At 40.6% G+C, this 27,709-nt stretch overlaps 1 protein-coding gene across 1 annotated transcript; it reads left to right on the top strand.

Moving 5' to 3' along the window:
• Window positions 1–802: 802 nt before the first annotated feature.
• On the top strand, window positions 803–27,544 carry LOC128735724 (peritrophin-48-like; the record flags this gene model as incomplete). The annotated part of the gene is made up of 5 exons (XM_053830210.1): window positions 803–871; window positions 933–1,545; window positions 1,601–1,767; window positions 26,522–27,144; window positions 27,214–27,544. Coding segments are annotated over 5 exons (1,803 nt in total), but the record flags the coding sequence as incomplete, so codon positions are not given.
• Between the last annotated feature and the right edge of the window lie 165 nt (window positions 27,545–27,709).

Raw genomic sequence — 27,709 nt, 5'->3', positions numbered from 1 at the left:
GAGATGTACAGTACAGTGTTTGTCGCACTAACACAATAACGTTAGCCACTTTCGGTTCCGCCTTAAGCGCGACTCACTCCATACTGCTATACAATTCTGTGCCTAAAATCGTTTGTGTGTCAGTTATTATCGTTAAATACGACTGAAAATCAACTTAGGCACACTTTCTTAAGCATTAGCTACGATTCCGAATTTGTTAAGAGATATTTACAATTATTTTCATACATTGATGTACGATTTGTTGCTAGCTGGGTTGTCCCCTGCGTTGTTTATTGATAATTAGCCAATTTATTACACGTTTATATTAAACTTCTCCAGATTAAAAAGGTTCTAGATGTGGTACTGTTTCGATTTCGTCACCATAGACGATATACGTTCGTAGTCAAGTTGGAAATCCCACTATACTACTATTTAGTTAATTAACTGAAAAGTTAAACTACGCATGACCCCTTTTCTTTTCCTTCGAAATATGCTAGTAATATAGTAATAGACCACCTACTATCGTTGTTAGTAGCATCTACTTGGAAATAACACGTTCACTGTCCACTGATTCCAATTAAGATATTAGTTTTGTCGCGCTTGACCGATACATGCACTACATGATTCTCTACTTTCATTCACCTTATTTTTTCAACAACCAAAGGTATAAATATTACCGACGTGCATGTTGATGTCATTTGTTAGCAATTACTCTATTACAAGTCAAAGCAAAGCTATTGAAATTTTTGTACCGAAATGAAAGGTATTCATTTCCACTATCCATTCCCAAATTGATTTTTACTTTATTAATTTTTGTTGAATTTTAGCATTTGTAATAGTCCATTTCGGACTATTGATACATATGGCCACTGCCAGATTTATATCGGATAACGTAAGTTTTTACAATAACAACCAGAATCGACGCTTTCAATCACGTTCCCTCAACTTTTCAGGTATGTCTGGCAATGCCAAACGGCCAAAAGCTGCCTGTAACAAATGATTGCGGTTCCTATATTGTTTGTGAATACAATACGCAAAGCATTCGTCATTGTGCGAGCGGGACATTATTCGATCCAACGACAAATGTCTGCAACTGGGCAAGTATGGTAAAATGTGGAGAAACGCCAACCCTACCGCCGATGTGGCAACCGACAACGATTGCACAACGTCCCATCGTAACGCCAGCACCTTTACCACTAACTCCTGCCCCTAGGCCGCCAGCACCTCTCACGCCAAAACCACCAGTAATTGTGCCAACGATTAAACCTACTACCGTGACCACCACTCTGGCGCCAACCACAACCCGTGCCCCAGAGATGAATCCTTATCCACAGTGTGCCAGCGAAGGATTTTACTTCATCCCTCATCCTTCGACCTGTGAAAGCTACTACATATGTGCTTCGGGAATGCTCGTACTGCATAGTTGTGGCAAGGGAGTCTACTGGAATTCGGATACTAACCAGTGCGACTTTCCTGCTAATACCAATTGTTCAAATTTACCGAACCCTGCGAAGCCCCAAACTTCAACACCCTCAAACGAAGTAACTACACCATCCAAACTACCAAGTAAGTACAATACACTTTTCATTTGACCGACGCTAGACTTACATTTCCTCGCTAGATTGCAGAAGTTCGGAGATTTTCCATCCGAGTATCGAAAATTGCGCCAAGTACTATATCTGCATCGGAGCATCGCCAATACTGATGAGTTGTCCAAAGGATTTCTACTGGAATCAGAAGATTGCCCAGTGTGATCGTCCGGAAAATACAAAGTGCGCTACCTCCTTCAACTGAAAGTCGGCCGGATAGCCCGCCTCCATCGTTATATTATAAGTGTTTCTAGATAATTTATTCCAAGATGTACAGAAGTGTCTACCAGTTGGTATTTGTTCAGTAAAGAATTTGAACGGTGTGTTGATATGTAGCATATTTGTTACATTACTGTTAGTCGGAAATTCCCATCGTAACAATCCCAATTTTTGCTCAAACTCAACGAAACTTTCGGTGGAACTGTTCTCTTATCTGTATTTTGATTGGATCGCAGAATGAACATTGTATGTTTTCACCTCGGAAGGCAAGTTGATGATATAGCTCTTATCGAATACCTCGTCAGTAATTGCCGTAAATCTTGAGCGGCGAGAGCCATATATTGTCGGAAGGACATTTAAGTTACGCTATCACGATTAATTGACCCTCAATAATGCTAATTCTAGTATATAAACGTTCACCCCACACCGTCATCCATAAAGAAGAGATAAGGTTCACAAAATCGACTAAAAACTGACGAACAAATGACGAATAAAACAACTTTTTGGTTAAGTTGGTAGATAATGATTATAATTCCATAATTCATTTTACCTATAACATTTTGTTATAGCAAAGCTTTGGGTTTAAACGTCTTTCTAAGACTTTACCCTTCTTTATCTACCGACTTCGCAGCCGGTTGTTAGAGTACAGGACAGTTACGGGGCTAGTGCAACAATCCTACAGACTCTGTCTAGCAGCAGTGCCTAGCCAAGGTTCTAGCATACGACGACTGGCTTGTTCGACCAGCATCGTACCTTGAAGCTAACTGGGCGGTTGGTTTTGATATATGTAGTTTTTATTTTAATTACTGTAAATACAGTAATTTCTTCTTCTTTTTCAATGAAGCTTTGCTATTTCGCGCTGAATCGAAAACACGTCTCCTCTCCAGTCGGTCTTAGCAAACAGGAGTGTCTATCCCCTTGCCGTAATCTTCTGCTCGATATGGAGGGACTTGGGGAAGCCCCTGAAATGCGTGCGTAACACGTCACTCGTTCTGAAGCTGCTTTGGTCAGTCTAGTCAGGTCATCCGAAAATCTGTGCTCGTTCATTATTAGTCATAGCTGTGTTCCCGTTCGATTGCACCGAATACTGTCCTGACATCACCGAAAACATTTCTGTAAATCCTGGCTCGTGTTGTCCTACAAATTCTTTTGATATTGTGGATAGATGATGCAATAACATCTCAAAGAGTACCGTTATTACAGCAATCGAGTCAACCGTCTTTTTGATAGATGGGTCAAACCGTTTCTTCCCTTTATTCTACCAGTAGTTTCTCCTGGTCTAAACTCCTGCAAATTATTTAATGTAGTACCATTATGAGTGACACCTCTATTAGTGTCCAGCGTACGATTTCTCACCGAATCTGCTCAAGGGACGCTACTATGCTTTGTGGGTTCTTCCAGATAAACTTCTATTCCATCTTCGCCACTAAGGTGCTCATAGAAGAGCTTTACGTTAAAATGTCGCTACAAATCTTGCTGCCTGCCAACGCACATACCTAAAGGAAGAAGCGAAGCTGACGGTCGAAATTGCTCGGGAATCCATCGCTAAGCGACTCAAATGCAATTACTCCTTATGAAATGAATTCAATAGCCCCAGCGCAGACATGTACAAAAGGTAGGCTGGTTGGGGAAGCCAATTTCATGCAAAATCCGATACCATTGCTAAGTATTTTAAAGTCAAGAAGTCGTTATCAGGGGTTCCATGATTTATCATTGAATAGTTATATTGAAATTCACACAAAGATCCCTGGATTTAATATTAGGAGACGAATTGTTCTATATTCGTAGTCCTATATCAAACCTGCGCTCATGCCACTAGGCGCGAACGCTTCTACTTTTTACTACTCCGTCGAATACTCTTATTCTCCGCCGTCGACAACGTTGAGTGCATATGTACAGCTACTTGCTAATGGTCCGAGTCAATGTCCACGTCCCTGAGAAATCGTGTGTCAGCTGGTTTTGAGAAAAACTGTCCATCGAACTGGTTCGTTTGTTGGTCAGCTGATCTTCAGTTGGTTTCGCATGTGTTTCTGATCACCAGGCTTCGGGAAACTGTAAACTTGATGCACTGCTAGCCGCTATCGTTCGTGTCGGCATGCAGGCTATGGGCCCTATCACCAGCCTATACATCACTTTCTTACCGACCTAAGCGTTCATATGCTTGATGACGATCTTAATGTTCCGAGGTGAACAGCTGCCATGCATTTTCTCCGATGCACGTGGAAGGCTTCCTGCTCACACGTTGGCGATGCTGCAATTGAAGAAACGGCATTTTAACCACTACCGACACGTCATGTCGTTGGTCGCCTTCCAATCCGTTACGCGATCCTTCATGTTGCCCAACAACACAAAGTCTGTTTCCGTAAGTGGCTCCACTCTTCTAGCCAAATTTAGCCCTGCAGCCAGGCGTCTTCCACACCTACTTATTTATGCGATAGATATCCTACAATACCACGCACAATGTAGAACTCTCTAGGTTATAGCTGTTCGATCAGCATCTTGTCAGCACTCACGTTACTCAGCAACCTGCAATTCTAGATGCAATGTTTCCTTTCACTGTCGTTATTTCGTTGTCCGGGTTTATTTCATGCCGAATGTTCCAAGTTGAATTTTTTTTGTTGGTCTTGTTTGTTCTGTTGTCTTGTCATAGGTTGTCTTACGAGTGAATTACTAGTATGTTTTATGTTCGTGGAAGGTTGTTTTATACCGTGCTAAGTTTGCGTACGAGAATTAAGGGGACATAAACGACCAAAAATTTTGAAAAAAACTTTGATTCTGATGAGATTTTGATTCTGCAATCTTTTCCGTTTATTTTGATACTAAATTTGTAATGATCCGACTACGGGAAGTGGCCGAAAAACGATCATACACATAAGCATTCCAGTGTGGCGTGGAACAACTTCGGCGGAATAAAACGCCGCTCCTTAAAAACCATGATTTTTAAACTTTATGTACCTTTTTATCAGAAACTACACAACGTATTGGAACAAACTTTTTGACGTAAGACTACGTCTTACGGAAAGTTTTGAGACAGGGTGTCATTCCAAAAAATCGAAAAATGCGAGCGTCACGAAAAATGAAAGGTTTTGAGCGCTAATAGCTCAGCAGTTTTCCGATCAATTTTCAATATTCTTACACCAATCGATAGGAAAATCTTCTAAGAATTGACCCAAATAAAGAAAAGTGTGGATTCTTGATGTTGAACTATTGAAAAATTGAAAATAATGAACCTATGTCTTACCAGAATTCTCGCTTCGTGATTGGTTGTTGGAAATGACGTCACCAAAGTAGAAACGCGTTTTCACGCTTCGGCTTATAATTCAGTCTATTTTCAATAGATTTCCAAGATATTTACACCAATTGATCGGAAAATCGATTGAAAATATTGAAAATATAGAAAACTATTGATTTTGGTTTTGAAATTGAATTTGAAAAATTTTTGTTTTTGAATTGATTTTGAAAATTTGAATTATTTTCATATTTTTGCCTTCCCTCGGCAGTGCTTCCCTAGCACGGATGACAGAAATATATACGATATAAGCTATGGGTTAAGCTTCCTTATGATTGTATTTAATTTACGCCCTATAGAATCCGATCGAAAATTGTTGAGCTTCAGCTGTTGCTGCTTCCCATGGAGAAGGCAACGAAGACATGCAAATTCACAAAGCGAGGTGTTGGAGCTGGAGCACTCGTTTCGCTGCCGTGAAGGAATATCTGGCTGCTGAAGTTCTGGAAGTGGCAGGAAATATGCTGCTCGCGACAACGAAACGATCAGAATTATCGTCACTTGCAGCTGACCCCGCAACAACGAAAAGTTGAACAAATTGCTGTCCCGTGTCACCACTGCTATGAGAAGTGTCTTTCCGAACATCCAAACTGTTTTGTTGCTGCCAAGGGGTTTCCAACAGCAATGATTACTACGCACCTTTGAAAAAAGTTACTTTTGATAACTTTGCTGATTACCTCTGATTACCAATAATCTATCTCTTGTGATTACTATAAATTAATCATGATTACCAATGATTACTTAAGATTATCATTGATTACTCTACTGATTACCATTGATTACCTAATTAATTCGTGAATGATTATAAAAGTAATCTCTGATTACTACGCAGTTATACGCCTTACTGGAAACCCCTTGGTTGCTGCCCAAGAAGACGGAAAAGAAGGCTTAAATTTCCAGCATATCACGTCGAAAACCGTTCTTTTAAGAACGAAACATATGTTCATGAAGATTTAAGGAATTTTCACTCACTGATTTTAATTCTATTTAATTAAGATTGATCTGATTGTTCGCTTCTTATCAAATAATTTTAACCGATCACCTCTCGCGCTTCTGTTCGCTTGTTGCTGCTGGGTGCTGGTTGAGTTGGCCGTCTCGGAAGGTAAGAAGCAGCCAACAAATATACCAGCTCCAAGCAAATGTGTTCGGTCAAGCGTCAAAATAAATGAAACCATGGATTTAATCAAATGAAAGAGTTTTAGTAACATCTTTTGCATCTTAGCCAACACAAATTTATCCATCACCAATGCTACAGTAATTATACGGCGTAATTTTTCTTTGGCAGCAAAAGGCGAACGGCTCACTGGTAACTTTACTCTTTTGTTCAGACTGAAATTGAAATGCTCTATTTTATTTAACGTAGATGATAGAATGAAGGACCATGAAAAATGGGCGTGGCCGATTCTTGTCGCTTGCTCTGGTACATAACACGTGGTAAGCCGGCGAACAGCATTATTCATAATAAGCATAATTGTTTTTTGATTGGACGTTTAGTTTGAAAGTTATGAGCAACCGTATACACCACACCAAAATTAACAATAATTTATAATGATTTTAACCATGTTAATTTGCCTAATTTTAATAATTTAAAGTCAAACGAGAGGGTTTGACACTACGAATATATATGCAAAATTTCATAATAATTGGTTTTTCCGGTTAAAAGGTATTAACCCTCGAACACTCGCGCTAACTTTTCTAACACAGTTACTCGCGCGCACAATAGCCCAAAACCAAAGAAAACGTGCGCACTAGAGTTTTGACTAGGAAAACTTGGTTTTCAATTTATCAAACCTTTGGAAGAGTTTTTTGAAATTGAATGTTCTATCGTCTGCTAGAATTTAAATTTTAATTAATTCCCCTAAAAGTAAAATAAAAAAAATATTTTTCTTTAGTTTCAATATAACACATTGATGTGTTCAGCAAAGTTTTAGAGCATATTATTACATGAAATTTTGCTGAAGACAGTAACCTTTTATCTCTTCAGCGAAGATAGATAAATCTTATTTATTGTAAATGCACTTGTAAAATCAGTTTTTCTATTTCAGCACTTTTTGTAATTGTTGTATGACTTTTTCATGTATTACAAAGTTGTATAAATAGTAAAAATACACAACTTTACAGAATTTAGTATACCTCTATGTCTGCTTGTTTAGGATCTGTAGAACTTTGTGTATAAAAAACACCCCAATTTTGATTCCGAATTATTCGACTACCAACAGACCGATACATTTCAAACATTTTACATTTGCTGATAGTTTTGCTGCATACAGACACCATTTTTCTATATGAAGAAACGAGAGAAAATGCAAGTTGGGGCCAATTGCGGTACACCACACGTGCTGCTTGCTTCGTTTCTGTGATTTTCTGTCGGTTTATGCTGATGTTGCTACAATTTAAAGTATTAATGCATCGAATAATTCTGACATATTTTCATAACAAGTTTATTGAAGAACATAAGTTAGTAAAACAATGATTTGTAACTATATAACAATATGGAATTCAAAAACCTACATATTTTGTACAAAATAAAACAGCGTGAGTAACCGAAGGTTAATAAAAATTGATGAAATTTATTCAAGAAAACTTTATTGAGTCAAATAGAATGCCATTACAGGAAATTATGCATAGTTCAAAAACCTATAAACTAGACCTTTACTACGCAATGTATATGTTAAAGAGTAATATTTCCTCTTACAACTTACTTTTACTTGCACTTACTCAAATTAGTAACACTCTTACTCAGTACTTACTCAGCAATTTCATGAGAAAAGGAAATATCAAAATTTATAAGTGCTTCTATTTTGTTCAAATTTTGTAAACTTGTTCAATTTCCAACAATTTTATGTAAACCAACGCACAATGCAACGTTAACCAATAGATGAATTATTTTCCGAAGACGTGTCGATTTCTATCTCAAATAGCAAGTAAGACCGTATAACAAAGTTTCCTTTCACCACTAGGTGGATTAAATCAGGTTTTTTATAGTGGTTTCAACCCAAAGGGTCATTCACCAGGAAGTAGTATTATGGCGAGTACCTTAACAGCGATGTAGCTGAACATGAAGGTGACGATATGGCAATAGATCTTGGTGCACGTGCAGAAGACGACAGAATAGCAGCCTCCGACCTCCAGGAGATCGGTCGGCAGAAGAGATCGGTCGGCTGAAGAACAATAAAGCGGCCGGGGCTGATCAGCTACCTGCTGCTGCTGAAATACGGTGGTGATGCACTGGTTAGAGCGCTGCACTGGGTCATTGTCAAGATTTGGCAAGAGGAGCTACTACCGGAGGAGTGGACGGAAGGCATCGTGTGTCCGATCTACAAAAAGGGCGACAAGTTGGATTGTTGTAATTATCGCGCAATCACACTGTTGAACGCCGCCTACAAGGTACTCTCTCAACTTTTGTGTCGTCGATTATCATCATTTGCAAAGGAGTTCGTGGGGCAATATCAAGCGGGATTCATAGGTGCCCGTGCCACCACGGATCAGATTTGCAGAAAAGTCGCTAATACAACATGCCCACGCATAATTTATTCATCGACTATGACACGATCGATCGAGATCAGCTATGGCAGATTATGCACCGCTACCGATTTCCGGATAAACTAACGCGATTGGTCAAGGCGACGATGGATCGAGTAATGTGTATTGTTCGAGTATCAGGGGCAGTCTCGAGTCCCTTTGAATCTCGAAGAGGGTTATGGCAAGGTGATGGGCTTTCATGTTTGCTGTTCAACATCGCTTTGGAGGGTGTGATAAGAAGAGCGGGGGTAGACACGAGTGGCACGATATTCACGAAGTCCGTCCAGCTTCTTGGTTTCGCTGACGACGTTGACATCATTGCATGTACTTTTGAGAGGATGACGGAAACGTACATCGGACTGAAAACTGAAGTCAAACGGATACATAAAAGGAAGAGGCTCTAGAGAAGTGAATGCTGACCTCCCTCCCCGGATTCATTTAGACGGTGATGAAAACGAGGTGGTAGAAGAGTTCGTGTATCTGGGCTCACTGGTTACCGCAGACAGCGACACCAGCAGAGAAATACAAAGACGCATTATGGCAGGAAATCGTGCCTACTCTGGACTCCGTAGGACGCTGCAATCGAACAAAATTCGCCATCGCACGAAGTTATCAATTTACAAGATGCTGATTAGACCGGTAGTCCTTTACGGCCATGAGGTATGGACCATACTCGTGAAGGACTAACGCGCCCTTAGTGTTTTGAATGGAAGCTGTTGCGCACCATCTACGGCGGAGTGCAGATGGAAGACGGAACGTGGAGGAGGCGAACGAACCGTGAATTGCATCAGCTGCTTAGGGAACCACTCATCGCTCACACCGCAAAAATCGGTCGCCTGCGATGGGCTGGGCACGTCGCGAGGATGTCGGACGACAGCCTGGTTAAAAAAGTTCTCAATAACGATCCGACTGGAACGAGACGGCGGGGCGCGCAGCGAGCAACATAGATCAATCAAGTGGAAGGCGACCTGCGGACCCTACGCAGAATACGTAGCTGGCAAATTGCGGCCATGGACCGAGCGGAATGGAGATGACTTCTTCGTACAGCAGAGGAAACCACGGCCTGGAGCTGAATAAGTAAGTAAGTAAGTACACTCGTAGCATGCGACAGCAAGGTGAATCATGAGATGGAGAGATGGATAGCGGGCACGAGAAGATTCTTTTACGGATCGACGGCGGTGGCGCTCCTCAGTCATGAAGTAATAAACGCGAAAAAAAGATCGACTGGTTACCTCAATAATGGGCGTTAAGCTGAAAGATGAACATCGAGGATGCTGGCCTATTGTCGAGCGAAGGTCAAATATATTGATTATTTTGTTGTTATAAACTTTATTTTCAATCATTTCAAATCACAGCTGAACTCATATTGATTGCCGCAACGTTGACTTTCGAAGTTGAATATGAAATACAGCGGACACGACAAGCGATATGCAATTCCATCTATGCATTGATAGTAGAGATCACATCTATTCGGTTCGCTAAGGTATCGAAAATTTTCAATTCCGACGCACATGGACGACGGCTCCGGTGGTGGAGGCGTTGGTAACTCGGGAGCCTCCGCAAGATCACAATCGGATTCATCTGGTGGCACGCAGCGTTGCAATTCCATTGAGAAGTACAATCCTTCCGAACAACTTAGTGGATATGGAATTCCGTTGATACAACTGTAGTACAAATAGCAAGCATTTGGACTACGGACGTAGGTCAAATCCGGAACTCCTAGACAAGTCTCACTTGAGCCATTGGCCACAGCGATCGTGGCGAAAAGAAATCCCAGTAAAGCGACCTGCATAGCTCAAATATCAGTTCAATACTAAGTCCGTCCCCTGCATTGTGGTCACTTATATTTTACGACAACATAAATTATCCACCAATAAATTAATTACAGAATAAGGTTTGACGTATATATTCTACAGTCAGCATTTTTTATGTCCAGTACACATAAACAATAAGAGATGCATCGTGATTTTTAAAATGGACAAATGACCGTATTTGAATCGTCACACATCTTGCGATCTGCATCAAAGTATTGATTTGGAGGACAGAACAATCGATATGCTACTTCATTAGCACAAACATAGTAACTGCTGCAGCTATATGGCGAGGCAACTAGGGCACCGTCTTCCATTCCGACGCATACTTCTGGAGCAGGTATTGTTGGACTCCCATGGGGGCAATAAGCATCGATTGGGTGAACGCAGTTCTGTTGGTCCTCATCAAACCATAGGCCATTGGTACATATAGTGGAGACTCCAACCTCATTTTGACAGGTGACGTACTGATTGCAGTATCTGCAATATTGGTTTGTTAGTACCTTGTTGTTCCCATTCATTCAAACAGACTTACCGATTGTGGAGAACACTTAGCCCATCTTCAACGTTTTCACATAGATTTGGCTCAGGTGGTGGACTCGGGGTAGGTTCAGTTGCATCACAGTTAGATTGTTCTGGATTTACGCAGGTTTGCTGACCGTTGTCAAAGTACAATCCGTCCCAGCAAACCATTGGGAATTCCACACCGCTCATACAAATAAAGAATCTTTCGCATGACATAGGATTTTCTATAAAACCAAAGTTCGGCTCATTAACACATCGACTGGGTGGTGGCGGTGGAGGCGTTGGAGTTGTAGATTGAAGCTCGCAATCAAATTCATAACGATTTCCACAGCGTTGTGCGGTTTCCTGTAATAAAAATAATATGAACAATTATTTTATCATCCTTACAACAAAACGTTGAAACTTACATTAAACCAATAATATGCTGGACAAGACAATTTATATGCTATACCCTCAATGCACTGGTAGTAGAACTGACAGTTTTCCGTTGATGGCACATAGTAAAAGTTCGATATATTGTCGCACATTGGTGATGGAATCGGCGGAGCAGGAGTAGGTAATTCCGGCGGTTGCTCGATATCACAATCCGATTCCTCTGGAGGCACACACGATTGTAGTTCCGTCGAAAACCATTTCCCTTCATCGCAACTGTAGCCGTAGGCTACACCATCGATGCACGCATAGTAATAACTGCACGAAATGGTACTTGCGACGTAGCTCAAATTTGGAGCTCCTAAGCAAATATCATTCACATCTCGATTTTCAGCTCCGCACAGCGATACTAAGACCAGTATGGTCACTGCTATCCCGGAACCTAAGCGTAAGGTGACAAATTAATAAACATTTTCTTCATTTCTGCCAACCTACAAAGTTACCTTTCATCCCAACGAAATAATACTAGCTTTGTAATGTTCCCCGATAGGCGCCAGTCCTCTGCTTTATATTGCAATAATTCTGCGGCACGTTTGAATGACAAGCTGAGAATGATATCTGATCACCTGTTGGTCAATAATAACTAGCAATTCAGTTCGATTTTCATTTTTATTTTATAGCCCACAGATACTGCTAGGAAGTTGTATATTTTTATGGCTTAGCAATTATGCAGCGGACGTCCGACACGGCAGATTGCCTATTTTCGGCTTATTATCAAACAATCAAGCAATTGATACTGTTATTAATATGGTCATTAAATCGGGATATTGTTTTTACTGCTGAACATTGCGTTCAGTATAGGAATGGTACTTTGGTACAGAATGCTTTTTTAATTAGTTGAAAAAATTGAATTTTGCCCAAAAAATTAAATTCTCAAATAAGTTAAATTCACATTGAAACTAATTACAGTGCAAAGTAATTAAAAATGATAACTACAAAAGCGAAAGATAGATTTGCGGATATAGGATACTCAGTTTGATGTATGATGGAAATTGCAATGGAAGGAAATATGATGGAAATTGCAATGGAAGGAAGATTCCTATAACATTTGTAATATTAATTCCTTGCAGTAAGTATAAAATAGTCTGTTATACTAGTTTGCTTTTGTTCTTTCATAGTCAACGTTTTAATAACGTTTGTGCGCATTTCTTGTTCCTGTTGTTCCTACTTTTGCGTTTAAAATCAATCTATGTTTGCGCTTTTTGTGTATGTAATCAAAAACGCTTGAATAACTTTAACTCATTTAAATAAAAGAGAGTCGGCAACATTCTAGCGTATGGATTACATCGCTAAAATAGAATGGACCAGTGGACTCAGATGATTGCTTTGTGAATCCCGGCGAAGCTGGAAAGATATTGAAAAACTCATATTTTTCCTTTGTTTGTTTCTTTTTTCTTTTTTCACTATTTCTATCTCCTCTGTTTCGTTTTTTCTGTTTTCTGTTTCTTTTCTGCTTTATATGTTTTGTTACTTTTTTTGTACCTAATGCTTAAATATCGGTCTGATGGAATTATCTTACAGACGTCGTTGAAAAATTTTAAAAAAAGAAATAGTCCCAGATTACTTCCTTGTTATACGCCCGATAAGTTCGTGAAGCATTTTGATTCATGATCGCCTATTTTAACAGATAAGTTGCGGCCAATTAGATATGAATTCAGCCATGCATGTTGGAAGAGGCTCCAAGACGCTCGATTTTCGCCAATAGGATGAGGTGGTCTACCCGATCAAATGGTGCTTTTATATCTGTATACACGGCATCTACTTGAGCTCCGCTTTCCATAACCCTAATGCAGTGTGAAGTAAACTGTGCTAAATTTGTCGTAGTTGATCTGCCTAGAAAAAATCCATGTTGATCTGTTGAGAAGTATGCTTTAGCGTCTCGGAATAGCACTCCACCAATTAGAATTTCAAGCTGCTTTGAGCCCACACAAAGAGACGTAATTCCTCGATAATTTGCTATGTTTTGTTTATCGCCTTTTTGCGCCAGTGACTGATTAAATACCGCCATCCGGGGCGATAATGTGCCAAAAAACATATATTTTTTGTTCTTTAGCTCAGTATACACACAATTTTGGAACTAAGTTGATTTCAAACCTGTCAATATATACAAAATTGTTCAATTAACAACTACCCTAGAGATGGTTTAATTACAATGAAACCTAATTTTACTGAAAGTGCATGAACTTTGGCACAGTCTCACCCCTTCTAGGGGGTGACATTGTGCCAAAAACATAAAGTTAGGCAAAAAACCTAAACAGTGAACATTAGCATGTTTATAAACAATACACATAAATATCAGTATAAAGTAGTTCACATGGGGCCGTCCATGAACTAAGTGGACTATTAGGGGCAGGTAGTGATGTCCGAAATTTTCAATTATTCGAGTACCGATTAATCGGTAAGCGTTGTCGGCCTCAATCGATTAATTCAACTATTCGTGCTAGTGGTGTTCGATTAAAAATATTCGAATATTTCTTTAATTAATTCGATTAATCGAACGATTATGAACGATTAACGAGCATTGTTCGGGGATTATTCGTGCTCATTGAACTATTCGATTAATTCAACTACTCGTGCTGGCAGTATTCGATTAAAAATTATTCGAATATTCCAAGTGTTATTCGATTAGTTGAATTAATCGAACGATTAATGGACATCACTAGGGGCAGGGGGTCGGCCAAAAACAACGCATCATACAAAAAGTATGAACGAAAATAACCCGGAGTGGTCTGAAATAATTAAAAATGAGTTCGTAGTCAATGCACAGCCTTTAAATAGCCAGTAGCGTTTCTCGGGTTAACAAGAGGGAGATATATGAAGGGGTGTATCCTAGGGGGGCATACCTATTTGATCATTTAACAAAAGTAACCATTACTTCATTCGAGAACCCGCGGCCGCAGAACATGTGACCTATCCCATCCCCCTCCCCCTTACTTAAAACTGGCAGTTTTTACATGGTATGATATATTCGTCTTATATTAGAGTGTTTATTCAAAGTATCTGAAATTTCCAGACAAAAAATAAAAATTAGTTTAAATTATTTACCAGACCTATGATGCTGTTTGCTCCAAAATGGATGATGCAATCTAATCTGTCAAAATATTGTGCTCAATAGTAAAGAATGTGAGCGTGCTGGTGTATACTGACGTATTTTTATTGTGTATGTGAAATCCACAAATTGGATCGATCATTATGGCTTGGCACAATCTCACCCCCGTGAAGATCGAAAAGTACAAAGTTTCGAAAAATATTATTTTCGTAATCAAAACTTATCCAACGCATAATAATATACCTTCAAGATAGCAAGTTGATGCGATTTCTTGTTTGGGTTGGTTTATGCGGGGCATTTTTTACACGCGTTATTTCCGCGTATTTTTGATCGCGAACTTTGAAACCCTGTTTAGGCTAAATAGTTTGCTAATATTATTTGTGTTTCATTCTAAGTTATGAATAAATATGTTATGTTCATCATGATTTTGAATTTAGGTCACCAGTTTCTATAAATATAATAAATTTTCACAAATAAATATTTTTGGTTTTTGGCACAATCTCACCCCGGATGGCGGTAGTATTTTTAACGCTTCGCTAGTTCGCGCTATCGCGTAGTTTCGCTTCTCGTATCGCGTGTTTAGAATAGAGAAATCGATTGTGCCTTCTGTTGTTATTGCTGGCAAAAGCGAACTCCCGCTATGCCAGAGGATCATGCCGATTGGTGTAATTGAGAAGTGCGGCAGCTCTTGCCGTAAACGATCGTTCAACCAGGGCGGCTTCGGTCGAGGACGAGGGGAGGAACAAATGTTCTGAATTGCTGAATTAGTGTGTGTGTGAGAAAATGTCTACTGCGGCGTTAACATCGGTTGTGTTATCTAATACATTATTCCAGTCAATGAGGGATAGTGTTTCTTGGAGCCCAGAGAAATTCGTTTTTGAAAAGTTAAACTCCTTTACCTCAAATAGATCTTTATACAGTACTTGGTAAGAATACGTAAGGAATACTGAAAGCGGTGGATGCTGCGTGTCGATATCGACAAGCGAGTCGTAGGCTTCGAAACAAGTGTATTGCGAAGAAGCTCCTGCATTTACAAATATAAGGTCGAGTGTTCGATACCGGCATTTTTTTAATGGAGACATTGTTACTTACGCGTCGAAAGGACCACGACAATCGACCCCAGTCCCTGGTTGAACCACTGGGGAATATCCGGGGCTAGGCTCCGAAGGCCTCTTTTTATGGTTAGCTCGAGCGTGAGGTCTGGAGGTTCAAGGTCGGCTCTGGGACAAGGTGATGGAGGCGGCATCTGGTGGGTTTACGATCTGCTTCTCGCAGCGTTACTGCGGCTGTCGTTTGTACTGACAGAGTCTAATAGCCAGTCTTGACCGATGCTGCCACTGCTCGTACAATGTCCGGGGCCAAAATCCTGGCCTTTCTCGGTCAAAGTTACACCCGCTGACACTCGGCTCGGTGGAAAAGGACCGCGGCTTGCCTGCCTCGCGGTTGACTTCCAGCTATTGTATAATTATGGGTCCTGGAGTTTGGGGAGGGAGGAACAACACGAACTTTCTATAATCTTCTGCCTTTAATTTTACTTCACTTAAGCCAGTAATACCTGATTCTCTTAACTTTTACTCGTCCTTAACTTTTATCTTCCGTTTTTCACTTTAACTTTCTTCACTCGTATTTCTTTTTTGCCTTCGATACACTATCTTTCCTTTTTCAATAACTACAATAACTTTTCCTCTCTGTAGTCTTTGGTGGTTTAGCAACAAATGGTATTACTTTTTAGGCTTCTATCGTTTCTAACCTATGTGTACCTTCCTCCCTTTTCCCACCCCCTTTCGCCTTCTGACATCCCTCCTACCTCCTTCCAGTGCTCATTCCAGCCAGGTATTTCCGCTTTCCCAGTTCCAGCAATGTTTTGTGTTTAGTGTGTTAACAATTTTGATTTTTATTCTAATCCCAGCCTTAGACCGTAGATTATTAATTTTAGTGCCGAGTTTAACCCTATCTCCTAACATTCAAATAACATTTATTCAAATACCGTCCAGCAGCGTAGCACTAGACCGTGTGAAGGTAGATTCGACGGGATCGGGTACCGAATGACCAAAGGGTGTTCTGTTCCAAACTACCCCAGGTTGATTATAGTACCCAAATAGTAAATGGACTGCGTTGGGATTTAAGGAAATAGCAACAGTGAGCAACGACTCGAAATGTCTCTGAATTACGGTGACATCAGAGGAGGAGTCTGGAGGTGGGTATACAGCACCCACACAGATATTGGTATTTCGATAACAAATGTTCACCCACAATTGCTCAAGCTCTGAACCGACAGTCGTTATTTGTTTTAACGAAAGCTTATTCGATACAACGACGAGGACTCCTCCACCACGAGTTTTTCCGCTACCAGAAGGATCCCGATCTCTGCGATAAACACTGAAGGTGGCTTCAAACAACTGAAGCGAGGTAATTTCGTCGTTTAGCCAGGTTTCGGTAAGAATAACAACATCGAACTCAGCTTCAGCTACAAACAGTTTATCGATTTTCATGCGCAAGCCCCTGACGTTCTGGTACTATATATTGAGCTGTTTTCTGGATACCGGTGTGCGTAACGATGAATGGGTATCAGCCACACTTACATTAGGAGAACGGTGAGCTACAGTATCGGAGACAAATGTGTTGCACACGTCGACTGGCTGCAACTGAAGGTCACAATGAGGGCGTGCGGTATCTTCTGTGGCTTCGGGTGGACATATGCCCTCCTTAGTTTTACCTGAGAAATTTAGCAGCGCTGTTATCGGAAGTGAATTGTTGAGCTACGCTGGTGGAGTGATAAATGCTGTTCGAATTGGTTGGCTGCAAGAAGCGGTCACTATCAGGGTGTGCAGTATCATCTATGGCTTCGGATGGACATATACTCTTGGCTTTACCTGAGAAAACATAAGCGGAACCGTCAGTTTATCAATTTCCTTTGTTTTCTTTGTAATGCATCTTATTCCTTTTGTGAAACATCTAGTCATTACATATGTTCATGTTATGTTCTACTATCGTATTATTATGTATTTTTACATTATTATTATATTATTATTTTTTTCTGTTTTTTTTCGTTTCGTCCTCTTCAACATACTCTATTTTTGATTTATTTGCTAATTTTGTTTCCCGTATTGAATTTATTACCTGTTTTTTGTTGTTCCTCTGCTGTCTGATTTATTCTTTCTATAAGTTTTCAATTTTCTATATTATTTTTTTTTCTGTGACAGAGTTACGTGTCAGAATAAAATAATGATAGAGCAACTGGAATAAGTTTCGACTTTTCTTTCTTTATTTTCCTTATTATACTAAGATGTTCCGGAGAGAAGTTTTATTCAAATTGTTTCATGAAAATAAAAGCAATTTTCTCAGAGAGAAAATAAAAGAAAAATTTGAAGAAATGAAATCCGGAAACATGGTTTCACAGCATTATTCATAGCGGTGGAAAACCTCAGAGAAAAGTTCAAAAACCTATGTTTATTTATTTATTTATTTAATTGCTTAGTCAACAGGTAAAAAAATCACCCCAATGACAGATTGTGCTATATAACTATAGATGCATAAAGGTACACACGCGTAGACAACATAAATTAACATAATACACGCTTAAAACTACACTTATTAGTTTGTCGAGATACATTAAAATTAAACACGTTATAACATTTGTTGAATACACGAGACATGCTACGCATTGGTTCGTTAAGTCCATAATTTGTTCTCGCAGGACCAATGCTGAGGAACGAATGGGACCGAAGATTGCGGCGACGTATGCTGATATCCAAGGTACTGAGCAGCGCAGAACAATCGATGTGTCCTTGCAAGAGATCACCAATAAAGGACGCTTTTGCTACATTTCGTCTCTCCTCTAGTAGTTCCAAATTAATAAGCATGCATCTGCTTTTATAGCTAGGCAGATTTAATGGAGCCGTCCACCTGAGATGACGTAGAGCGAAGCGGATGAATTTTCGCTGAATAGCCTCAATGCGTTGAGTTTCGTTCTGGTAATAAGGAGACCAGACGATGGACGCATATTCTAGGACAGGTCGCACAATCGAGCAATATAGAGTTTTCAGGCAGTAAACATCCTTAAACTTCTTCGCAAAGCGAAATAAAAAGCCCAGCTGCGAAGAGGCTTTTGACACGATGTAAGCGACGTGATCCTTAAAGGTTAGTTTAGTGTCGATTAGGATTCCCAAATCCTTGACTGTTGATTCGCGCTTTAACTGCACACCCTCTAAGGCATAGTTAAAGTGGAATAGTGATTGTCTTCGACCAAAAGAGATTATCGAGCATTTGGATACGTTAAGTGACATGCGGTTCATTTGGCACCATTCTGCGAAAACTTCCAGCTGTTTTTGTAGGAAAAGTGCATCTTGTGGTTGTTTTATAGTGTAGTATAGCTTTAAATCGTCGGCGTACGAGAGTTTCATGCAGTTCAAAATGAAATTGACATCGTTCATATATAACAAGAATAAAAAAGGCCCAAGATGACTCCCTTGTGGAACGCCGGACCAAACTGAGAACGGAGATGAAATATGATCACCTATTTTAACAGACATACTCCGACCGCTTAAGTAAGATTGGAGCCAAAGAAGCAAATGTTCATTCATGCCCAGTTTATCAAATTTAGCTATCGCTATTTGATGATTCATAGTATCAAATGCTGCAGATAAGTCTGTGTATATTGCGTCCACTTGATTGCCAGTCTCTATTTGGCGTATCACAAACGACGTGAAGCAGGTTAAGTTGGTTGACGTAGATCGTTTTGGCATAAATCCGTGCTGATCAGGCGAAATGTAATGTTTGTATCTTTGGACTAGCTCTTGAAGAATAATTAACTCGAACAGTTTAGAAGTGGCACTTAACGCAGCAATGCCTCGATAATTCGATACGATTCGCTTGCAACCTTTCTTAAAAACAGGAAAAACATACGATTGTTTCCAGCAGTTTGGGAATACGCCTGTAGCTAAGGATAAGTTAAATACTGTTGCAAGAGGTGTAGCAAGTGTCTCCATGCAGCGTTTCAGAATGACTGACGGGATACCGTCAGGGCCGTGTCCCTTAGATGATTTTAAGGCTTTTCCAGCTGATATAAGCATGTCAACGGAGATAACAAACGGCAATGCGGGCGCAGAAAGTCGGGGAACGTTTCCAGTAGCGACAATTACATCCTGCGGTTCGAGACGTTCATTTGTGAACACGTTACTAAAATGAGAACGAAACAAGTCTGCATTGTCAGCAGTGGAGTCGGCTTCGAATAAACCATTGGACATCATAGAAGGCAACCCTGATTCTTTCCGTTGCTCATTCACGTGGCGCCAGAAGCTTCTGGGGTTTGCCTTGAGGCGGCGTTGCAGATTGTTCTGGTACGCGTTATACAGGCGATCGTTAAGTAGTTTATAATTAGCATTCGCTTCTAAATATCTTGTCTTCGTGGCTTCAGTGCGATGCTTACTGTGTTGTCTAAGGGCAGCACGTTTCACCGTTTTAAGATGCTTCAGATCGCGGTTGGTCCAGGCTGGTTTAGATGATACACGCTTAGTTTTTACGGGTACAAACTGGTCGATAGCATAGAGGATAATGCTAGAGATAGTCGATGCTGCGAGATTGGCGTCATGATCGCGAAGGACCTCGTCCCAATCAACATGTGTAAAAAAATCGTTCATGCCGTGGAAATTTGCCTTAGTGAAATCGTACGACAGGCTTTCAGAAGTGTCCCGAAAGCGTAGTTGTGGGCTAATCTTTAAATGCGTAAGCAAAGGAGGATGATGCCTACAAAGCTTTACGAGCGGTGACGGAGCCTCCATAACCAAACAGTCTGCGCATAATTCATCGGCAGCGAAACATAGATCAAGCGTGCGATGATTTTCGTTTACAATTCCACTCATCTGTTTGAGTCCAGCGGTGCAATATGCATCGAGCAGTTTTCGCGGTGCTATTCCAATAGAGGACAGAGACGTGACCGGAAAGAAAGATCCGTAAGGGTTGCACTGCCAAGTAATCGCGCTTAAATTAAAATCACCAAAAATGATAATTTTATCTCGGGGCCCCAGTTGCGAAACAATCCAGTTGAGTGAATTAACATGTTTTTCAATTAGAGTTTCATCGTTTACTCGATCAGGAGGAATATATACCACGCATAGATTGAGTGTTCCGTCAGCAGTAGTAATTGCGACCCATAATTGTTCAACCGCTGAGCAATCTGGAGAATTAACCGTACGAGACTTGAAACATGAACGAACAGCTAACAATACACCACCTCCTGTGCGTTTGAAACTATTTAAAGACGACCGGTCCTGTCGATATACGGAGTACGAGTCATTGAACAGCTGGTTCGTCAAAGTATTCTCGTTCAACCACGTTTCAGTGAAAGCGTAGACATCATAGCAGGCGTCGCTGAGGGCTGACTGGTACTCGGCTAGGGTACTGTTTATTCCGCCAACGTTTTGATAATAAATCAGGACATTCGACGCGGCTGGTGGGGCGTTGCTTACTAGGGGTGCCATCCTAGGAATTGAAAATTCATCAGAGCGATGGTTTCCGATACTGTTAGGATACTTGTCATGGAGGGCAGCTTGGAAAACCCCTTCGCCAGCACTAGACTCAGGGCCGGGACGACTTGGATGGCAGGAACGAGACAATTGCGATTGCGATTCGGAGACTACGGCAGGCTCGACTGAGCTAGGCGGATCAGGGGTTTCCATAATGCGTTGTGATAGGCGTCCCGGACCAGATGACGATAAGCTTAACTGACTTGAAGTATGACGCAGAGGCGATGTGCGGGAGACAGGTAAAGATGCAGATGTAGGTGTAGAGCAGCCAGAAGATACAGCAAATGAATCAGCGCTGGAAGCGGGAGAGCGATGAGGAAGTGGAAGTTCGCGAAAACGTGAGTACTTGCCTGTGAGAGCAGATTGGAGGACCTCTACTGCAGATTCGACATCAGGACCGCGACGACTGAGATGAGCGCTGGCAGCAAACGGCCGGACTGTGTCGATCTGAGAAGAGGCCTCCATAAGACTTTCTGCTATGCGTCGCGGTAATCCTAGTCCGTCATGTCGACTTCTTCTACCAAAGGGGCGCCGGACGTCGGGTTTATTGCCGCTATGCCATCGCGACTTGGTGTTACTTGAGGCTTCCAAAAATTTACGCTAGTCCGAGTGTCCTGGAATTCCCGGTAAAAGATTCCTTTCGGCCAGGTCGATGGAGACAGTGCCTGGGCTTTTAGATTAGCGTTTATTCCAATTTTGAATGAGATAAAGGACAGGGTGCTGATATCACGGCTTTTCCCAACAAGTCTAACAACATCAACGTCGTCAGTACGTAAACGACGGGAAACCAAGGAGCGCATCTGCTCAACAGTAACATCACGGGAGATACGGGATAGATACAGCCAAAATTTTTCAGCTGGAGCCGTAGCGGCGAAGTTTCCGAATGACGGCGATAGTGAATCGGATGTGCCAAGCATGAGTGGTTGTGGTTGCGGCCTGTTATTACTAGGCTTTTTGAACAGTCGACGGCGCCTAGTTGAAACAGTACCGGAAGTCGAGTGTTTTGAAGTTCTGGGCGTCATCGAACTGGAATTGATGAGGACGGAGAAATTGGATTTGATTTCGTTTTTCAGCTCAACAAGAATCTCCTGTTTTAAACATTCGACAATTTCGTTGTGCGCGGAGAGCACTTTTTCTTGGCCTGATTCGTAAGCCGCACGTACTGCTTGCCTCATGCGGACGTCATTCATGAGACTGGAGCAGGTTTTACACATCCAGAAAAGCTGATCATTTTTTAACAACTCATCGAATGCAGATGCATGTTCTTTCTCATGAAAAGTTTTCGAAATATTATTCTTTTTTCTCAATTCACCTTTCTAATAAATAACATTTCGTGATACCGTTTTTTATTCTGAGTTATGATTAGAGGTTGGGGAATTCGCAAATCGAATGTACTTTTATACCGAGCATCCCTAGTAAGAAATTGGTCCCAGGACGTCGGACAGATATCAGGGTCGTTCATTTCGCCACATACGAATGAACCACATACATTCACACCTAATCGCTGAATCGATCTCATTATCATGTAGGGTACGGGAGGGTATTTTAGCCTTCTTCTATATTCGGCTTATTTTCCTATTCCCCGATCAGATGACGTTGCTCGACCTGATATCGCCTCCACTTCCAGCTTAACGACAGCAATTCTAGCAGCCACCACATCGCAAGTTCTGGTACATTACCAGAACATTGGTGGTATTAACAACCGAGTGCCAGCTAGCTTACAGTGACACATGCTACGAAGTCTACGCTTTCACCGAAACTTGGCGGAAAAACAACACACTATCTAAACAACTGTTTGACGACACGTATTCGGTTTATCGGCTCGATCGAACAGCCTTAAATAGTAATAAGAGCTCTGGCGGTGGAATTCTTTTGGCCGTGCGCTCCTGCATCAATTGAAGCCTCCCGAAATAACTACGGTCGAGCATCTATGGGTAGCGATATCAACTCAATCTGGACCGGGTTTTATCTGTGTCGCATCAGTGACAGTACCGTAATCGATGAACGTGCATTTTCCCTTGAATGGGTTGCCTCTCAAATGGAAGCTAGAGATAGCATTATTATTGCAGGTGATTGCATGCATGATCCACCTCTATTGTTGATGCTGGATTTGAATCCCGAGTATCGCTTCTTAGACCATACTGAAACCATTTATTACGACTTTTACAGAGCAGACTTTTAGGCTTTGAACAGTTTTTTTGCTAATTTGGACTGGAATTCGTTACTCGCTAGGACGACGTTAAATTTGCTGCTTCGACCATTTGTGGCATCATGCTTAATGCGATCGATCAGTTTACACCCAAAAAATTCAATCGCATACCTGCTAAGCCCGCATGGTCCAACTCGGAACTTATACACCTGAAACAACTGAAAAAAGCTGCCCTTAGGAAATAGTGCAAATATCGCACGAACCGTACAAAAGTTGACTACGCACATGCTAGCACCAACTACAAGCGCCCCTGCTGCATTTGAAACCCTCTACTGGATGCGGCCCAGATGGCGTTCCTTCCATAGTCCTGAAACGGTGTCTAAATACTCATGCGTTAGTCTTATAGCTACGGTTTTCGATATATCATTGACGATGGGAGTTTTCCCCGAATGCTGCAAGGAGTCCTTTGTTTTCCCAGTGCTCAAAAAGGGGTGCAAACGAGCTATTACTAATTACCGTGGTATTGCTGCCTTATGTCCTGTCTCTAAACTATTTGAGCTAACTGTTCTGGGCAAGTTGTTCCATGATTGTTCACACTGTATCTCTTCTGACCAGCGTGAATTTATACCAAAGCGGTCGATAACAACCAATTTAATTACCTTTACATCGTTCCTCATCCGTGCAATGCGAGAAAGTAATCAAGTTTACTCTATTTATATGAAATAGCCGTCACTAAATACCACAAATTGGGCATTCGCGACAATCTGCTGACTTGGCTTCGCTCCTATCTCACTGGCAGAACAATGTAAGTCAAAATCGGCAAATACACAGAAACCTCCGACGTTCTCCAAGATAGTCACTTGAAACCATTCTTGTTTCTGCTGTACTTGAATGACGTGAACATGATCCTTAAATGTTGTTTCAAATGCTGACAATTTCAAAATGTACTGTACAGTAAAAAAGCCCTAATGACGCCCACCTCTTAGAACAGCACCTGGAGACCTTTTACGAATGGGGTCGTATTAACAAGATATCACTAAATGTGTCCAAGTGCTCGGTCATCTCCTTCGGTTGCAAACGTAACATGTAGCACCTGAAACGAATAATAACTGTAAAGGACTTGAGAGTGTTGCTTTACTCGAAACTAACGTTCAAGAATCACATTGCCTTCGTTGAATCCAGAACTTCCTCGCAACTAGCATTTCTATTCCGCTTTGCTAAAACTTTCAAGGATGTATATTGTTTAAAATTTTCATATTGCTCGCTGGTTCGTCCTGTGCTGGAATACTGCGCCATTATTGTTTGGTCTCGTTTTTACCAAAATGCAATTCATCGGATTGAAGCAGTTCAGCGAAAATTCATTCGGTTTGCTCTGCAACACCTACGCTGGCGTGACCCACATAACCTACTGAGTTACGAAAGCCGTTACAAGAAATGTGACTAAGGCGTGTTTTGTCGGCGATCTCCTTTAAGGAAATATCGATTGTCCTGCATGGCTTAGTCGCCTTAGAGAATAAGCTTTTACCGAATATTAGATGCAAATATCGCAGCTGGCAACACTGTTAAGAAAACCTATGTCATATACTGTATAAATGCTTTTCCGATATGTATATAAGTATTTATAGGTATTTTAGTATTTTAGCGATAAGTATTTTTACATTACACAGAGAATTATTGCTTCAAGAAAAAGTTATTTTGCTTTTCCTTTTACCAAAAAAATGAGGGATTGCTTGCTTTGAAACGCTGTATCTCGGGATCTTCACAGAATACCTCGAGACAGTAAGTGATTATTATGTAAAACAAATCTGCAAAATAGGATAAAATTTGAATTTTTGAGATCAAATTTTATTCATTGAGAGAAAAATGTAACTTTAGTTTTCAAATTGAGTTTAAAAATATTTGGCAGCACTGGTGCTCAAACATAATATTTTTTTCGAATTCCTTGGGTAATTTTCTTTGAAAATGCTTAAATAGTGTCTTTCTAAACCTAATATTTCCAGAGAAATAAGCAAAAGAAATTAAGAGATTTTGACAAAAACGGGTATTTTTTTAAATGGAGGTAGTCTCATTAATAGAGGAGAGGTGCAACCGGCACCAAATTTTGGATTCTTACTTTCTGACCTAAAATGAACAATCTGGCAAAATTTGTTCAAATCCGTGAAGGTCGATTACACGGATCTCGGACACTTCGCGTGGAATGACCAATATGTACAGATTTTCTGGCTCTTGTTGCAATATTACAATTTCCACCATATGGGAAAGTAGAATTAACATCAATGTAGGGTATGTCGCTGCTTCGTCGTAATTGCCTATTCCCGTCCTATCCAACATAAATTACTAAAAATATCAGCGATTTTTATGACACACAATGCAAAATTAGTTATTTCCTAATATTTTAGTTTATTGATTATCATATGCGATCAATCAAAGTGTGCTGAGATCTATTTAAATGCTTTTTTTCATTAAAGAATTCCTAGCAGCCAAATTTCCTACATTTCTTCGTGCGACGAAGACTAATCGTTTCAATTTCCGTCATTCATAAAATGAAAACAACTTACGCAACGTATTGTCGTTATTCTCCAGCCGGGAAAACTTGCATGACCAGCAGGAATCTTGCAGAATAACATTTGTCATGCCGTCCTACACAAATACATGCGCGCTAGCTGCGTAAACATTATTGTGATTTTTAGTTCGGACGATGAAAAATTTTGATGGATGGATTTTAAAACGGTACGACCAATTTAAGTAATGAAGTCAGTTGCGTAATTTCAACAAATTCCTTTAATAATCGCTTTTTAGTGTATTCAAAGTGCACGGGTCGGAAGGTAAGTGTGTCTGAGTCAACTCAGAACAAGAACTTTTGGAGTATTCATTAAATCTGCCTAAGAAATGATGAAAATTAGAGTGGCTTTCCTTACTAAGACGGGAATTAGAAATAAACCCTACTTAGTTTTCTCTAGCTTTGTAATTAACGCTGTTGTTCGGCTAGCTTCGGCTTGCTAGAACACGATATCAAAATGTTGTCAACCTCATAACTGATCGGGCCACAATAAACCCCCGCCTAAAAATCACGCGTTTTGTTTATTGTTATTTTTATATTCAGCTAAATGTAGACAAAATGCAAAATGTCGTCACAGCTGCATTTAGCACTTTCCAAACAAACATGTTGCAATTTTTTGGCTGGGAAGTACAACATATGTTTTCAATTAATTTGGGAGTCTTGTATAAGTTCAAACGTGCCCAGAATAGCGAGTGAATTGGAGCAAAGATAAGTTACCTAGCGAGTTGTTCCATTAACTTACCATCGATAGCGCCAAGTTTTTATCACTTCATTTGAATCGTCTGCTGTGTCAAGGATAAAAACAATTGTGAGAGCTCTCTGTTCAACAGTAGAATTGGAAAACTGTGAACTGAAAGATTCAAAACTTGTCTCCAGCTGGAAGTAATTGTTGCAAAACGAAGAAGTAATATGAGGCTGGTGGTATTTGTTGCCATTTGCTTGATTGCTAGCGTTTACGCTGCAATTCGGGTTGATCCAGAATGCGTTGGAATACGCAACGGAAGCTCTTTCAGGCATCCAAAGGATTGCTCTAAATATTACTCTTGTCTAAATGGAAAATTCGAGATCCATTCATGTCCTAGCGGACTATACTGGGAGTACCAGCGACGAATTTGTCTACCCGTCGGTTTGGTTGACTGCACGAAAGGAATAATTATGTCAACAACCGTTGCGAAACCCGTTTGGACTACACCACCAACTATTTTAACAACACCGACAGTTCCAATAGAAATCAATCCAAATGAGCCGGTACAGGAGTACAAATGTCCAGGAACTGGTGTTTCGAGCATCCCTCATAGGTACAGCTGTACAAGATACGTAATGTGTTTTGACGGTATTCCAGTGGTTCAACATTGCGCTCCGGGACTCCACTATGACTCACAATCACAACAATGTACTTTCCCTAACGAAGCAAAATGTGTTCTTGATGTAGGAATTTGTCCAACTATCAACGATCCCAATCAGATTGTATTCATTGCGGATAAATTGGATTGTGCAAAGTGAGTTCTTTTGTAGATTTAACAATAAGGTGCATCTACGGTAACTATAATTGTATTTTTTTTTTGTAGATACTATTATTGCTACAATGGAGAACCACATGAGAATAGCTGTGCAGCAGGACTTCACTGGGATCCGGATAATAACTGGTGTACTCCAGTTGAACAGTCGCACTGCAAGAACTACACTCCCTACAAAGAAATAGATGAACCATTTTTGACTCCGAAGACGGTGGCCTGTGGTGATAAGTCCGCACACTGGGTTGAACATCCCAGAAGCTGCCGCCACTATTATCTGTGTTACAAGGGCAAAGCTACTCTGAAACGGTGCGACGATGGACTTTTCTGGGACTCTGACGTAGGTTCATGCAACTACAGTGCGTTTGGCACCTGCAGAAAGTAAACGTAGCTCGAAGTTCATGTGTCATCTTACTTCGCCAGAAATGAAATTGCATTGTGCAAATAAAACTACCACGGTCAATTATTTTTTAAAGTTTAATTGATCCCTTCAAGTCAATTTACCATACAAACGTTGCATTTGAGCTTAATTCTTTTTAAACAAGCATTG

Source organism: Sabethes cyaneus, chromosome 2, assembly GCF_943734655.1.
Source record: "Sabethes cyaneus chromosome 2, idSabCyanKW18_F2, whole genome shotgun sequence".
NCBI lineage: Eukaryota > Metazoa > Arthropoda > Insecta > Diptera > Culicidae > Sabethes > Sabethes cyaneus.
The sequence above is the reverse complement of the archived record's forward strand: the minus strand, read 5'-3'. Positions and strand labels throughout refer to the sequence as shown.